The sequence below is a fragment of the Babylonia areolata genome, chromosome 9 (assembly GCF_041734735.1).
Source record: "Babylonia areolata isolate BAREFJ2019XMU chromosome 9, ASM4173473v1, whole genome shotgun sequence".
NCBI classification, from domain to species: Eukaryota; Metazoa; Mollusca; class Gastropoda; order Neogastropoda; family Buccinidae; genus Babylonia; species Babylonia areolata.
The window spans coordinates 23,141,055-23,155,550 of record NC_134884.1 but is presented as its reverse complement, the minus strand read 5'-3'; the positions used below and the strand labels follow the sequence as shown (position 1 = coordinate 23,155,550).

The window sequence follows — 14,496 nt, the reverse complement described above, 5'->3', positions numbered from 1 at the left end:
CATTCTAATGGCCGACTGCTTCTGTCTTCTTCACGCTGATGGACTTCATTGCGATGGAGTCTCCCGTCGGTCCGACGGATGAGTAGGCAGGCAGGCTTATCTGTCGGTGTGTGTCCTCATATGGGAGAAGAGGCCGATTCTGGATGCGCAGCACTTCCCACAGGTGTTGCAAGGGAAAACGTCTCCAGAAGTTGAGCCCTGCTTCCTTCGCTCACGCTTCTCCTTAATGGCTTCTCCTTTCATTGCAGTCCTTGGCTAATCCATCCATTACCCTTTGGATGTTTCTGTGTATGATAGTCAGTCGTGTTCGACTATGACCATCAGAACAGCAGAGGACGTAAACTTCTGTCCCGACTATTTGGGGCTAGAATTTGATCATAGTGGAAAGAATCTCGCCCAAGTTACATCCCCGATCTCTTGGTCGAGAAGGTTTTAGGACAGTCGGTGTTAGGATGGTTCCCAAAGGCCAACTAGCCCCCAAGGCTGCAGCACTTAGAGCCAGTGCAATTTTGCCTTCTAGTTTGAGAGTCATAGTCCTTCACAAAAGACTAAGCTGCAAATGATTTCTCATTGCAATGGAGAAATAATTGATAATACAGCTCTCACTTTGCTGTTGGCTTAACTGTAAATTTATGTCAGTCTGTGATATAAGCTGAGTGTTGAGGTGGTGGTGGAGGTGGGGGTTGTATACTTGTGATAGACAAGCACAGGTTCACTCACAAGTGATCAGCGTTTCCCTGACTGATATAATTATAGTTTAATTTGATATCTTCATACAGATGAGCCGGCTGAAAACCTGCCGTTTGATTGCTTGGTTGAAATGGTTGATCGGCTGGTTGAGGAGTTGGTTTGTTGCTTCGTCAGCAGTTATTGGTTTCAGTGTTGTTCAGTTCACCGGCTGTATATTGTTCATGTTGCAGTGGACTATTATTTCTATTTTCCCCGTTGATGTCAATTTGCAGTCAAGTATGCCAGTAAAGATGAGGTAGAAATATTGCCGGTAAGGATCTGTCTGTCTGTCTCTGTCTCTGTCTGTCTCTCTGTCTCTAGGTTTCTCTCTCTCGCTCTCTCTCTCTCGACAAGGGAGCAAATCAGGAGGCATCATATTCTTGATGAGGAATCAGTGTTGTCCCTTGTACAAGTGGCAGGTTCAGAATACGCATCCAGTGAAGAGTTATCTTTTCTTTAATGTGGTTGGACAACCTTGATATTTTTTTTTAAAGATTCGGTACATAGGAAATCAACACCCACAGGTACCGGTATGAAATGTACATCAGTCTAATCTATTGTGTCTGTCGCGCAAAAAAATCAGCTGAGGATGAAGTCTGTTTTGTTTTGAAACGTCTGGTTCTGTGCGATCATTGAGTAGAATAAAGAAGCAAACAATCATATCTATGTTCATTCCGATTTACTTCACCGACAGTATCCGCAAAGTAAGGTGTTGCACGTAATCTGGCATTATGTTTATGCAAAATATTTCACGCATGAGAGACAGCGATGTCATAACTGACAACCATTGATCTGGTAACGTTATGTAATGCTGTTATCGCTCATTGCACTTTAATGTTCTGAGTCTGTCTCTCTCAGTACATATGACATAATTAGTCTATGAAATAGAAAATACTTGACGAAGTTATAAGACAACACCACCACCAACAACAACAATAACAACAAACGAAAAACAAATAATAGCAAAGTTACATTGTTTCTCCTTTCTGTATGTTATACGTTATTGAGTAAAAGGAAGCAAATCGGGCTGTTTTCTGAGTCGGAGCTCAAAAGTGACAACTCTGTTAGCCACCTTGGTCTTTAAAGATGTGTACATATGCATGCCTCCCTTGTGAAAAACATGGCCGGGAGTAGAATACCAGTAAACATGATGAAAAGTTCAAGAATCACTCTAGATATATCTAACAGATTCTATCTGAAAACAGACCCAAAGGCCTTTTCTATCTGTTAGTTCGAGCTTCATTTCCTCTTCTTGACTTTTGAACGCAGTACATACAAGGCAAAAATCTGATCAATTTCAGTGAGGGTTACTGCACTGGAACCGGATTCTGTGTTGAGTTCAAAGGCAAACACTTAATGGCACTATCACCGGCACTCAATGACATTAGCACTGAATGACACTACCACCAGCACTTGATGGCACCACACCAGTTCTAAATGACACTACCACCAGCACTAAATGACACTACTACCAGCACTAAACGACACTACCACCAGCACGTAATGGCACTAGCGTTAAATCACACTACCACCAGAACTAAATGGCTCTACCACCAGCACTCAAGGACACTATCGCTAAATGACACAAACACCAGTTCTAAATGGCACTACCACCAGCACTCAATGACACTATCGCTAAATCACACTACCACCAGAACAAAATGGCTCTACCACCAGCACCCAATGACACTATCGCTAAATGACATTACCACCAGCACTAAATGACATTAGAATTAAATGACACTACCAACAGCGCTGAATGGCTATACCACCAGCACTCAGTGACATTAACACTGAATGACACTACCACCAGCACGAGGTGGCACTATCACCAACACTCAATGACACTGCCACCAGCACTGAATGATACTTTCACCAGCATCCAATCACATTAGCACCGGATACCACTACCATCAGCACTATCAGCAAATCACACTACCACCAGCACTTAATGGCACAATCACCAGTATTCACTGACATTACCACTAAAAGAAACTACCACGAGCACTAAACGACACTACCACCAGCACTAAACGACACTACCATCAGCAATGGATGGGAATACCAAAAGCACTAAACGACACTGCCATCAGCAATGGATGGGAATACCAAAAGCACTAAACGACACTGCCATCAGCAATGGATGGGAATACCAAAAGCACTAAACGACACTGCCATCAGCAATGGATGGGAATACCAAAAGCACTAAACGACAACGCCACGCAGTAAACTGCAGCTCTACTTATTTTTGTTATATCTTACTTTAATTTTAGATTTATTTGCGTAGCTATTTTAATCTGTCTATTCATTCCTTTGATGACACCTTTTCATTTGTTTATTGTTGTTTTCTTTTTCTTTTTCTCAAGGCCTGGCTAAGCGCGTTTGGTTACCTGGTCAGGCAGATGCGGGGTATCATATATTGATTTGTCCGAAAGCTGTGACGCCTTCTTGAGTGAACGGACCGAACCGAACCGAATCTACGAAGTCGACGGGTCTCAGTTCGCTTTCCAGGGACTGAGTGGGCGAGGTGCCATCTGGAAGGTTCACTGGAGATTTGGCCTACTCTGATTAGAAGCTGATGAGATACTGAAGAAGTTCAGAGCTTATCTATCAAAAAGCATCGACACTCCTTGAAGTTACAGACTTGAGACATACAGTCAGGGCTGGAGAAAGACGAGGGGTGCGGGGACGGGGTTCTACTGGGTCAGACTGAGAGACTGTAGTCTCTGTCAGTGTTGTAAAGTCACTGCTTGCTTCTCTCGCTCTCTCTCTCTCTCTGTGGGTGTGTGGCATCCGTGAGCGTAAGTGACATGCCCAACGTGTGCGTCGTTATTTTCCTTTCCCCCTTCCCATGGTCCCCTACTCACTGTTTGCGCCAGTGTGTGTTTGGATTGCATCCCCTTATCCCCTCCCCCCTCCCCATCCACCTCCACACTTGACATCCATGCGTTGCCAATCATTGCTATGTGCTTTTGAATGTCCCCACCCACCCACCCTACAATGATGACCACTACTGAGAACTCATATGCCGCTTGCTTTGTAACCATTGTCTGCGTTTGACCGGGTTCACGGTCTTGCTGATCTTGAGAACTCATATGCCGCTTGCTTTGTAACCATTGTCTGCGTTTGACCGGGTTCACGGTCTTGCTGTTCTTGAGAACTCATATGCCGCTTGCTTTGTAACCATTGTCTGCGTTTGACCGGGTTCACGGTCTTGCTGTTCTGTGACCATTTTGCAGACGCTTGCTGCATTCTGTCGCTGGGCAGTCTTCTGCAAACTGTGGCAGAGAGTCCCGATGTCCACTAACTCAGGCAGCGGAGAGGCTGGAATGACTATACACAGGAAACGCCTTTCTGTTGTCTATGGGGTGTTTTCCACTATTGTCACGTGGTCCCTTTCGTTGATCAGCCTCAATTTGTATTTGTATTTCTTTTTATCACAACAGATTTTTGTGTGTGTGAAATTCGGGCTGCTCTCCCCAGGAAGAGCGCGTCGCTACATTACAGCGCCACCCTTTTTTCTTTTCTTTTTTTTTTTTTGTATTTTTTCCTGCGTGCATTTTTATTTGTTTTTCCTATCGAAGTGGATTTTTCTACAGAATTTTGCCAGGAACAACCCTTTTGTTGTCGTGGGTTCTTTTTGCGAGCGCTAAGTGCATGCTGCACACGGGACTTCGGTTTATCGTCTCTTCCGAATGACTAGCGTCCAGACCACCACTCAAGGTCTAGTGGAGGAGGGGAAAATATCGGTGGCTGAGCCGTGATGCGAACCAGCGCGCTCAGATTCTTTCGCTTCCTAAGCGGACGCGTTACCTCTAGGTCATCACTCCACTTTGATGTCGACGTTGATTTTCTTCACAGAAAGTTTATTAAAACTGCAAAACAAGACGAACTTTTAACAAGAGGCGCCAACGCTTCAGACCAGATGTCTGTCGGCAATATCCACAATTTCTCCCTGAAGACGGAACGTGTAGGGTAGTGTTCACAACAAGGTGTGGATGTTCACTCCGTCACTCACACAGAGGAGGGGAGGGGAAGAAATGTGGATATCGCCGGTCTTCAGGGACTGTGTTTATTGAAAATGACACTGGAGGTAAAGGCTAAACTTAAGAAAAGTTATGAGTATTAATCAGTAAAGGAAGCAAGGATGCGCAAAAGAGAAGTGAGTACTGAGCATGTTATGGAGACAAAGAGAAAAGAAAATTCGCAAAAAAAGTGGGAGACGAAGATCAAAAGTGGGAAGAGAGGTGGTGGGGTGGGGGGGGGGGTGGAGTGGATGGGGGGAAATGGGGGGGGAGGAGGAGGAGGGAAGAAAGGAAAGGAAAAAAAAGAAGTAAAATGAGAGCAGTTAGTGGTCAGAAACGGGAAGGAGGGGGGCGGGGGGGGGGGGGGGGGTGCGGGCGGGGGGGTAGGGGGGGGAGGAGGGGGGCGAGTGGTGGTGTCGGTCACTCCTCTCGTGTTGGCACTCACTGGGAGCAATGAGCCGTGCCGGTACGGGCGATACATGGGCACTCCATTACTGTCTCTTCTTGGGCTGCGACTCCCACACTCACTCGTGTACACCGCTTTTGTGTGTGTGTGACCGTTTTGCAATGTAGGCAATCATAGTCCGTTTTGTTGATGTTGTTGTTGTGGGTTTTTTGTGGGTTTTTTTCTTATCTTTTGTGTTGCTTGATGTTGTTTTTGGCGGGAGGATTGTGTGTGTGTTTTGGGGGTGCATGTCGGGTATGGTATTGTTTCCATAATCCACCATCCATGTGTCATGGATCACGGGATCTTTAACGTGCGTATTTAATCTTCTGCACGCGTATACTGACACTTGAAAAAGAGGGTTCAGGCACCAGCAGGTCTCCACATCTGTTGATCTGGGAGACTGGAAACATCACCCTTTCTATTATTTACCAGGCGCCGTGACGTGACCGAGATTCGAACCAGGAGCCCTAAGATTGAAAGTCCAACGCTTTTTAACCACTCGGCCCAATGTTGAGGTTCTTCTCAATTTGTTCTGTCACACGGCTGTGATATTGGTGTGTGGGTGAGGCTGTGGGTGTGTGTGGGGAGGGGGGTGGGGGTCTGCTGAAATGTTGTACAGTGGGGTTCCTGTAACTGAACCTCACTGATCGCATGTGTTCCGAAAAGCGGTCGCTTAAAGTGCGGCCTAGTCTCGCCCACGTACAATTTGCCATACAGGGTGCAGGTCAGGATGTTCACTATATTGGGTGATCCGCTGCTGAGTCAGCGGTGGAAAGACTGAGAGAGATAGGGGGAGAGAGAGGAGCCAGCCAGCCAGACAGGCAGACAGACAGACGCAGAGAGAGAGAGAGAGACAGAGAGAGGAAGAGAGATGTTAGATGTCATGACAAAGGTATTAAGTCACACACAACACAAGGTCAACAGTTGAACCGATCCAGTCGAGGATAAAGCACGGAGACCATAGTGATAGTGGCCACGAATCGTGCTGAATCTGTGTGTGTGTGTGTGTGTGTGTGGTCAGTAATATTGCTTCTCTGTTTTCAACAAGACTGCATGGGTATCCGGTTAAGATCATGCGCGCGCATAAATTATATACAACATACACAGAACACCTCATGCCGTGTACAACATACACAGAACACCTCATGCCGTGTACAACATACACAGAACACATCATGCCGTGTACAACATACACAGAACACCTCATGTCGTGTACAACATACACAGAACACATCATGCCGTGTACAACATACACAGAACACCTCATGCCGTGTACAACATACACAGAACACCTCATGTCGTGTACAACATACACAGAACACATCATGCCGTGTACAACATACACAGAACACCTCATGCCGTGTACAACATACACAGAACACATCATGCCGTGTACAACATACACAGAACACCTCATGTCGTGTACAACATACGCACAAAAACCACCAAACATTACAACATACACAGGACACCACCTATGTACAAGAGACGCAGGAACGCACTTTATTTTGAGCCGCCAACTGACGAAATAATCGCTTTTTCGCTGTGCGACAGTTAGGTAGTTATGATTCGACATAAAAATTATAAGAGTGTAACAAACACCACCTTTTGCCTTTCTAGCATGTGAACCTGAAGTCTCTCTCTCTCTCTCTCTCTCTCTCTCTCTGAGACTGCACAAAGCAAAGCTGGCATTCTTAACTGCGGTCACATCAATTCTGTGTCGTGTGTACAGTTTACAAGCAATCACTCACTCCATCTCAGTGTGAATTATATTGAGAGTGAAGTTTTTGACTCACTTGTGTAAACAAAGTGACGAATGTGTTTGAACCTGGTGTTCAGTTGTGTGTGTGTGTGTGTGTGTGTGTGTGGTAAACTTTAACATTGCCATTTTATCTGGAAATACTTTGTCTCCCAATACCAAACTTGACTTTAAAATAGTATGAAAAAAATCTTCACAGTCATACTAATAACAGGTTTAAGTCTCCCGAATTAAGCCGTTTTTTTCCGAATCATTGACGGTTTATTTCGTGGAGGTTTGTTCCGAAACCCGAAAATTCGAAAAACCGCTTCCCACTGAGTTAGGCCAACTAGCAGGTAGGTTGTATTCGAAGACATGACCTCGTGTTTCTTGTTCACAATTAAAAGGAAAGAAACACAAATTCAGGACAGAACACAAACAGTAATAATAACAACACCATCGACGTGCTTACTGCATATAAATATTCTGAAGTGGACACTGAATTAACTGGAATGAATATAAAAGAAAAACTGAATCGTCTCGGATCCTTTCTTTCAGCTCGTTGTAGGCCGCCACTGGTTCGTGCAGATCTACAGATCTACGATGTTGTTGCTTTGTGCTTCGACAGGCGCAATAGCCGAGTGGTTAAAGCGTTGGACTGTCAATCTGAGGGTCCCGGGTTCGAATCACGGTGACGGCGCCTGGTGGGTGAAGGGTGGAGATTTTTATGATCTCCCAGGTCAACATATGTGCAGACCTGCTTAGTGCCTGAACTCCCTTCGTGTGTATATGCAAGCAGAAGATCAAATACGCACGTTAAAGATCCTGTAATCCATGTCAGCGTTCGGTGGGTTACGGAAACAAGAACATACCCAACATGCACACCCCCGAAAACGGAGTATGGCTGCCTACATGGCGGGGTAAAAACGGTCATACACGTAAAAGCCCACTGTGTACATACGAGTGAACGTGGGAGTTGCAGCCCACGAACGCAGAAGAAGAAGAAGAAGTTGCTTTGTGCTTGAAGGGATAGCAAAGTCTTCTTTACCGCCGAAATAAAAGAATAATCGAGATATGATAAAACACACACAAATGATTTGAACGGGGTTATTACGTCCACTACAGTCACAAGTAGTTCTCGCAGGAAGAAGAAAACGTCACTTAGTCTAATGACGTCAGATGTGCTGCAGCCTTGGGGATTAGTCTACTTGCTTCGGAACTGAACATGCGTGGTTCGATCCCGCTCGCATATCTTTTTTTTTCTCTCTCTGTCTCTCTCCCAAGCTTTATATATATATATATATATATATATATATATATATATATATCATATTTAGTACAGAGCACTTTTCAACGATTTTTAAAATCTCTTTTTTTCCCCTCCCTATGATTCCTTGACTGGATAAAGCACAAAGCACAAGTGAGTCTTGAAGGCTTTGCCTCTTGTTTTGCTTTCTGCGAGTCGTCTATTGCTACTATTTAGATTCGGTATGTCAGATTGGTGTGTGTGAGAGAGTGAGGGAGGGGAGGGGAGGGGAGGGGGAGGGACGAAGAGAGTTTCAGTTTCAGTAGCTCAAGGAGGCGTCACTGCGTTCGGACAAATCCATATACGCTACAGAGAGAGAGAGAAAGAGAAAGAGAGAGAGAGAGAATGAATGAATGAATTGATTAATCAATTAATTTTCTATAATGAGGGAAGTGGAATAAGCAAGGACATGCTTTTTTTCATCCGGCCCTCAGGGCATAGAACCAGAGAGAGAGAAAGAGAATGTTTGTGAGTGTAAGTGTTCGCGTGTGCACTGATATGGTGTTCATATTGTGTGGATTTATCGATGATTAATGTTGTTGTTGTTGTTGTTTGTTCGTGGCCCACTGTTTTGTTATGGGCCTCTCTCGCTCTCTCTTTTTCATACACACAAACACACACACTCACGAACATACAAACACATACGCACGCGCGCACAAACACAAATACATACATACATACATACATACATACATATAATTCAAGCTTAATTATCACATTCCCATTAAGTTGTGTGTTGACAAGTGCCAACTTTGGCTTTCATACCAAGGGAGGAGAATCAACAAAAGCACACACACAAACGCGCGCGTGCGCGCACGCGTGCATACACACGCGCAGAATCACATATACACACGCACAAGTACATGTACATGCGAACACACACATGCACATGTAAAATGCACGTGCATATGCACACATACACACACGCACACATATGCGAGTACATCAACACACACAGACACAAAGACACAGACACACACACACGTACGCACGCACGCACGCTCGCATGCAAGCACGCTCAGCTATTTCTTTCCAAGAACACACAAACACTGATTTCACCTTGTACACTACAAAGAAAACACTGCACACCACAGAATACCTAATTCCCACTCACTTTATTTTCAACCGAACGATTACATACATCACTTCAGCTTTCATGTCTGGAGCAGAACAGTATACTGATAGGAAGATGCCGGCAACTTCCCTGTACTGAGCGTCAGAACGTTCAGTTTCAGCCAGAGTCTGTGCCACCACAAGTTTATTATACTTATTCTTATAACGATATCAATGAAATGAAATCATAATTAGTATATCCCAGCCGATTATCTGGATCGATGGAAGGTTGCGGGGCTGGGTGGGTGGGGCGTTCAACACGAGTATATATAACACGCAATAGTTATTTCCTCCAATGCAAAATAAATAAATAAAGCATTCACCATCACCTGTATACAGTAAATGGATCGTGGAAGCGAATATTCAATAGTATTCAATAGCTCGAGTATAGTTCTTTTTATCAATTTATCTCAGCACCTTCACTGATTTGAAGTACAATGAGGTATTGTTAAACAACGATTTCATTGTGAATTTACTCCTTTGTTTATAAACAAAACAACACCATTTTTGGAAAGAGATATATATTTTAAAAAAAGAATTAAAAAAAAAGGAACGGACAAATTCATAAAATTTCAGATTAATAGTTTTAAAACTGAGTAATGAAGAATTAAATGAAAGTGTGGGTAACTTTTCACCCATGAAGTTCGTCGAAGGTTAAAGACTAAACGTCCCCATTGCTCTGTTACGGCCATCGGGACACTGAATTCACATCTACTGTGTCTCGGGCAAAAAAACTGGATGGCGGAAACCAGTCACCTCCCTTCAGCCGTTTAAAGTAACCTTCCCCGATCCGTGAGGAAATCCAGAGCAAAGCGTCTTTCTGAAGGACACAGTTCCGTACCGGAACACTGGATAGGATGTCCGACGCATAGCTGACTCTGTTACAGCTTCTCCTGAGGTTTTGTACTTTTCGGTAAAAAGTGACTAAATAAAATAATACAAAACAGAATAAAACAAAATAAGATAAAATAAAATAGAATGAAACAAAATAAGATAAAATAAAATAGAATGAAATAAAATAAGATGAAATGAAATAAAATAAAATAAAATAAAATAAAATAAAATCAGATTAAATATTTACAAAAAAAAAAAAAAAAAAAAAAAAAAAAAAAACACGCTCGTCTCCCTCTAATCTGCTGACATGGAAGCCTCTGGCACCAACTCATCACAAGCATGGGAGTGAGAGTAGAAAGGGGGACGAGGAGTCGGTGGGTGGCCGGTGGTGGGTTGGTAGGTGGTGGGTTGGTAGGTGGTGGGTTGGTAGGTGGTGGGTTAGTAGGTGGTGGGTTGGTAGGTGGTGGGTTAGTAGGTGGTGGGTTAGTAGGTGGTGGGTTGGTAGGTGGTGGGTTGGTAGGTGGTGGGTTGGTAGGTGGTGGGTTAGTAGGTGGTGGGTTGGTAGGTGGTGGGTTGGTAGGTGAGGGGGCGGATCAACATTGAGGTCACCATGGGAGCACCAGGAAAGGTGACAGAATCTGGAGCGATTTATTTCTACATTCCTGTAATCAATGACGAGGGATGAAGAGGAGCAGGATGTTGTGGAGGTCCGTATATGTCTGGGGCAAGGTGACAAAGCTGGATTCCACGCTTCCTCAGAAAATCATTATATCCCGCTGTCGATCAGGCACGAGAAATACGGACACCTGCGGTGCTGGTCGCGGGAAACAGGACCGAGCAACACTCCTAAAGACTCATCCGTGAAATGGATGACCTTCAACTGTGTGGTCCCAGCTCATCCCATGTGAGCTCTTAGCACACTCAGTTCAATGTAGAAGGCAGCCATGAGCTGCGAAGACATTTAACTCACTCAGTACGGCCAGTCCTCTCTTCTCCTCTACACAGACCCCTCGGATGTCCAGTGGGTGTCTGAATGACCCAACCTTTAGCTTCCGTCGTCAGAATTGTGGTATTCTTTGTCAACATTCACCTCTTCAGTATAAGAGCCTTCCGCTTGCAATATTTTGATGATGGTAACTGGGGTGAAACGCTGTTAACGTCGCCTCTTTCGCCGTTCGTATGGAGAGAGTTAACCTCGAGGTTATGAGACTGGAACCAGCGGCCTCTTGGTGATCAGTCCACGACACGCACAACTTCGCCACAGGGGGGTGGTATTCATGGATGATTTTACGTTTGCCTGTTCAACTTACGGCCTGTGAACTGAGTTAAGGAAAAAATAACTGCGACAAGGTAACCCCCTCCCCGCTCACCCCCTCCCCTCCGCTCTCGCGACTCCCTTGCCCATTGACACGAATTCTGATTGTCTCTCTTTGTGTTTGCATACGATTTTTGGCTCATGTGTGTATAGAAAGTGAGTCTATGTAACAAACATGCTTTAGGTGTGTGTGTGTGTGTGTGTGTGTGTGTGTGTGTGTGTGTGTGTGTGTGTGTGTGTGTGTGTGTGCTTGCGTGCGCGCGCGCGTGTGTGTGTGTGTGTGTGTATGTGTTCGTGGTGAGCTGTAACAAATTAATATTTTCTGCACATAATTTGTGTCCACTAATTTTGGCTTTGTCATAAAATAAATCCACTTGTTTTCACACACATTACAATTGAAATGACAATGTCCTGCCGGGAGTGGCCTGCACAAAAAATACGAAGAAACATTTTCCATAGCCATTTTTCTGTTGCACTTGTATTTCTTTTTCACAACACATTAGCACTTTTATCTGACAGACTGACATACTGATTAATAGCAGACATTTTATCTCTTTTAATAAAAACAGTATCTTCTGCTTAGTAAGAAAGAAACCAGGAGGCATACATCTACCATGAGCAGCAAAATTCTACCATGTAATATGACATCAATCTGAATATACAACCAGCTTTGGAAATATTTTTTTTCATGAACGGATCTAACACATCCAAAACATAATTTACAAAGCATGACAGTATAGGTGACATCAAAAATGTGCTGTTTTCAACGCTCGATATGAAGGCCTTATATCATTTACAGTAGCCCAACAGATAATGATTATTGTCAGTCAAAGCAGCGTCTACAGCGACAGTTGGCTAATTTGTTTTTGCGCTTTCATTTTTACGCATATGGTGCTTCTTTCCTAACGTACGTATGTATGTACATGTGGGTATGATAGTCAGTCGTGTCTAACTATGACCATCAGAACAGCACATGAGGCAGCTGCTGTCCCGGCTGTCTGGGTTAGCCCAGTATCGCTGATATTTACTCACACCGCCACGTAACACATCCCCGTGCACTCACATTCATCGCTCGTAACATATAACAATACATACCAATATAAACTGAAAAACTATGTCTCTATACGTTTATCCAGTCACGTTTTCCACACAAACAACAACGCGCGCGCTCGCACACCCACAGATACACACGCGCGCGCGCGCGCGCATACATCCACAGCCACCAAACCCCAACCTCCCCCCCCCCTTTCCATCTCCCCCGCTCACACACACAAACGCACACCCCGCCCCCAACACCCACCCCCGTCAAAATTAGTCACGTGTTTCAACCACACACACACACACACACACACACACACACACAGAGACAACACACACACACACACACACACACAGACAAACACACACACACACACACACAGACAAACACACACACACACACACACACAGACAAACACACACACACACCACAACACACACACACACACACACACCACACACACACCACACCACACCACACCACACCACACCACACCACACCACACCACACCACACACACCACACCACACACACACACACACACACACACACACACACACACACACACACACACACACACACACACACACACACACACACACACACACACACACACACACACACACACACACACACACACACACACCACACCACACCACACACACACACACACACACACACACACACACACACACACACACACACACACACACAACACAACACACAACACACACAACACACCACACCACACCACACCACACCACACCACAACACAACACAACACAACACAACACAACACAAACACACTAGCTTTTTCATCGTGTTCCCCTTCAAAGGATGCAGATCTGACTTATCAATATGTTCACCTATTAACTGTCTTTGAAGTGTACACATATGTAAAAACTTCCAATGAGGTAACAAAAAAACCAAAAAAAACACAAGAGAATAAAAACAGGCAAAAATAACCTAATACATGCAGCAACTTCATCAAGCATAAAAACAGGGAATAAGCCATTTCCTCCTGGTAAGAACTAAAGTAAATCATTTCATTTGTCACAATACATCATAGAACTGATTACCGTAACGATTTACAACGCTTTCTCAAACTTGACGATTTTTGTTTTGAGTCTAAAATATATACAAGAAACGCACATAAACGAACACATTTACGCACACACATACACACACATGCGCTTGCGCGCACACACATGCGCTCGCGCATACACACACACACACACACGCACGCGCACACACACACACACACACACACACACACACACACACACACACACACACACACACACACACATGCACGAACGCGCATTTTATTTTATTTTTCCAACCTTATTCATCGTGTTCCCCTTCAAAGAATGTGTACACCTGTAAACTTTCCTTGAGCTGAATACAAAGTGAGCATGAAACGTCTGGACAAACTTACCACACAGTAAGAGTGTTGAGTGTGTGCATGTGTGTGTGTGTGTGTGTGTGTGTGTGTGTGTGTGTGTGTGTGTGTGTGTGTGTGTGTGTGTGTAATAATAATAATAATAATAATATATATATAATACAAATATATATATATATCTTCTTTTTATACATACATAATGTGTGTACGTGCACGCGTACATGCTCGCTCGTACAGTACATGCATGCATGTACCAGTGCAGTAAAAAAATAAAAAAGAAAAAAGAAAAGAAGTAATAATAATAATAATAATAAAATCTATCACTCAAACGATAATCACTTCGTGAAAGCAAAAACCACCGCAGCTAGAGCCACGGTGGTGATGGCGTAGTTGAGGGGCGCGGCGGGGTCTCCGGTGACGTGGATGAGGGGCCCGGTGACGGTGGACACCAGCACGTAGGACAGAGGCATCATGGCTGTCATCAGGGCCATCGTGGACCCCACCTTGGCCCGTCCCCCGCCTCCCCCAGGGGAGGACTCCTTTCCCCC

The 14,496-nt window shown here is 44.4% G+C and overlaps 1 protein-coding gene and 1 long non-coding RNA gene across 2 annotated transcripts in view; one reads left to right on the top strand and one right to left on the bottom strand.

Annotated features, from left to right (window-relative positions):
- Positions 1–10,467: 10,467 nt before the first annotated feature.
- LOC143285792 (uncharacterized) lies at positions 10,468–12,803 on the top strand. Its single transcript, XR_013055727.1, has 2 exons — positions 10,468–10,608; positions 10,774–12,803. It is a non-coding gene; the product is annotated as an uncharacterized LOC143285792 (long non-coding RNA).
- Positions 12,804–13,348: 545 nt separating this feature from the next.
- Positions 13,349–14,496, bottom strand: part of LOC143285791 (uncharacterized) — a 35,627-nt gene continuing 34,479 nt past the window's right edge. Inside the window, exon 6 of the mRNA XM_076593213.1 lies at positions 13,349–14,496. This exon is cut by the window's right edge and continues 9 nt beyond it. Coding sequence (XP_076449328.1) covers positions 14,284–14,496 — 213 coding nt within the window. The 3' untranslated portion in view covers positions 13,349–14,283.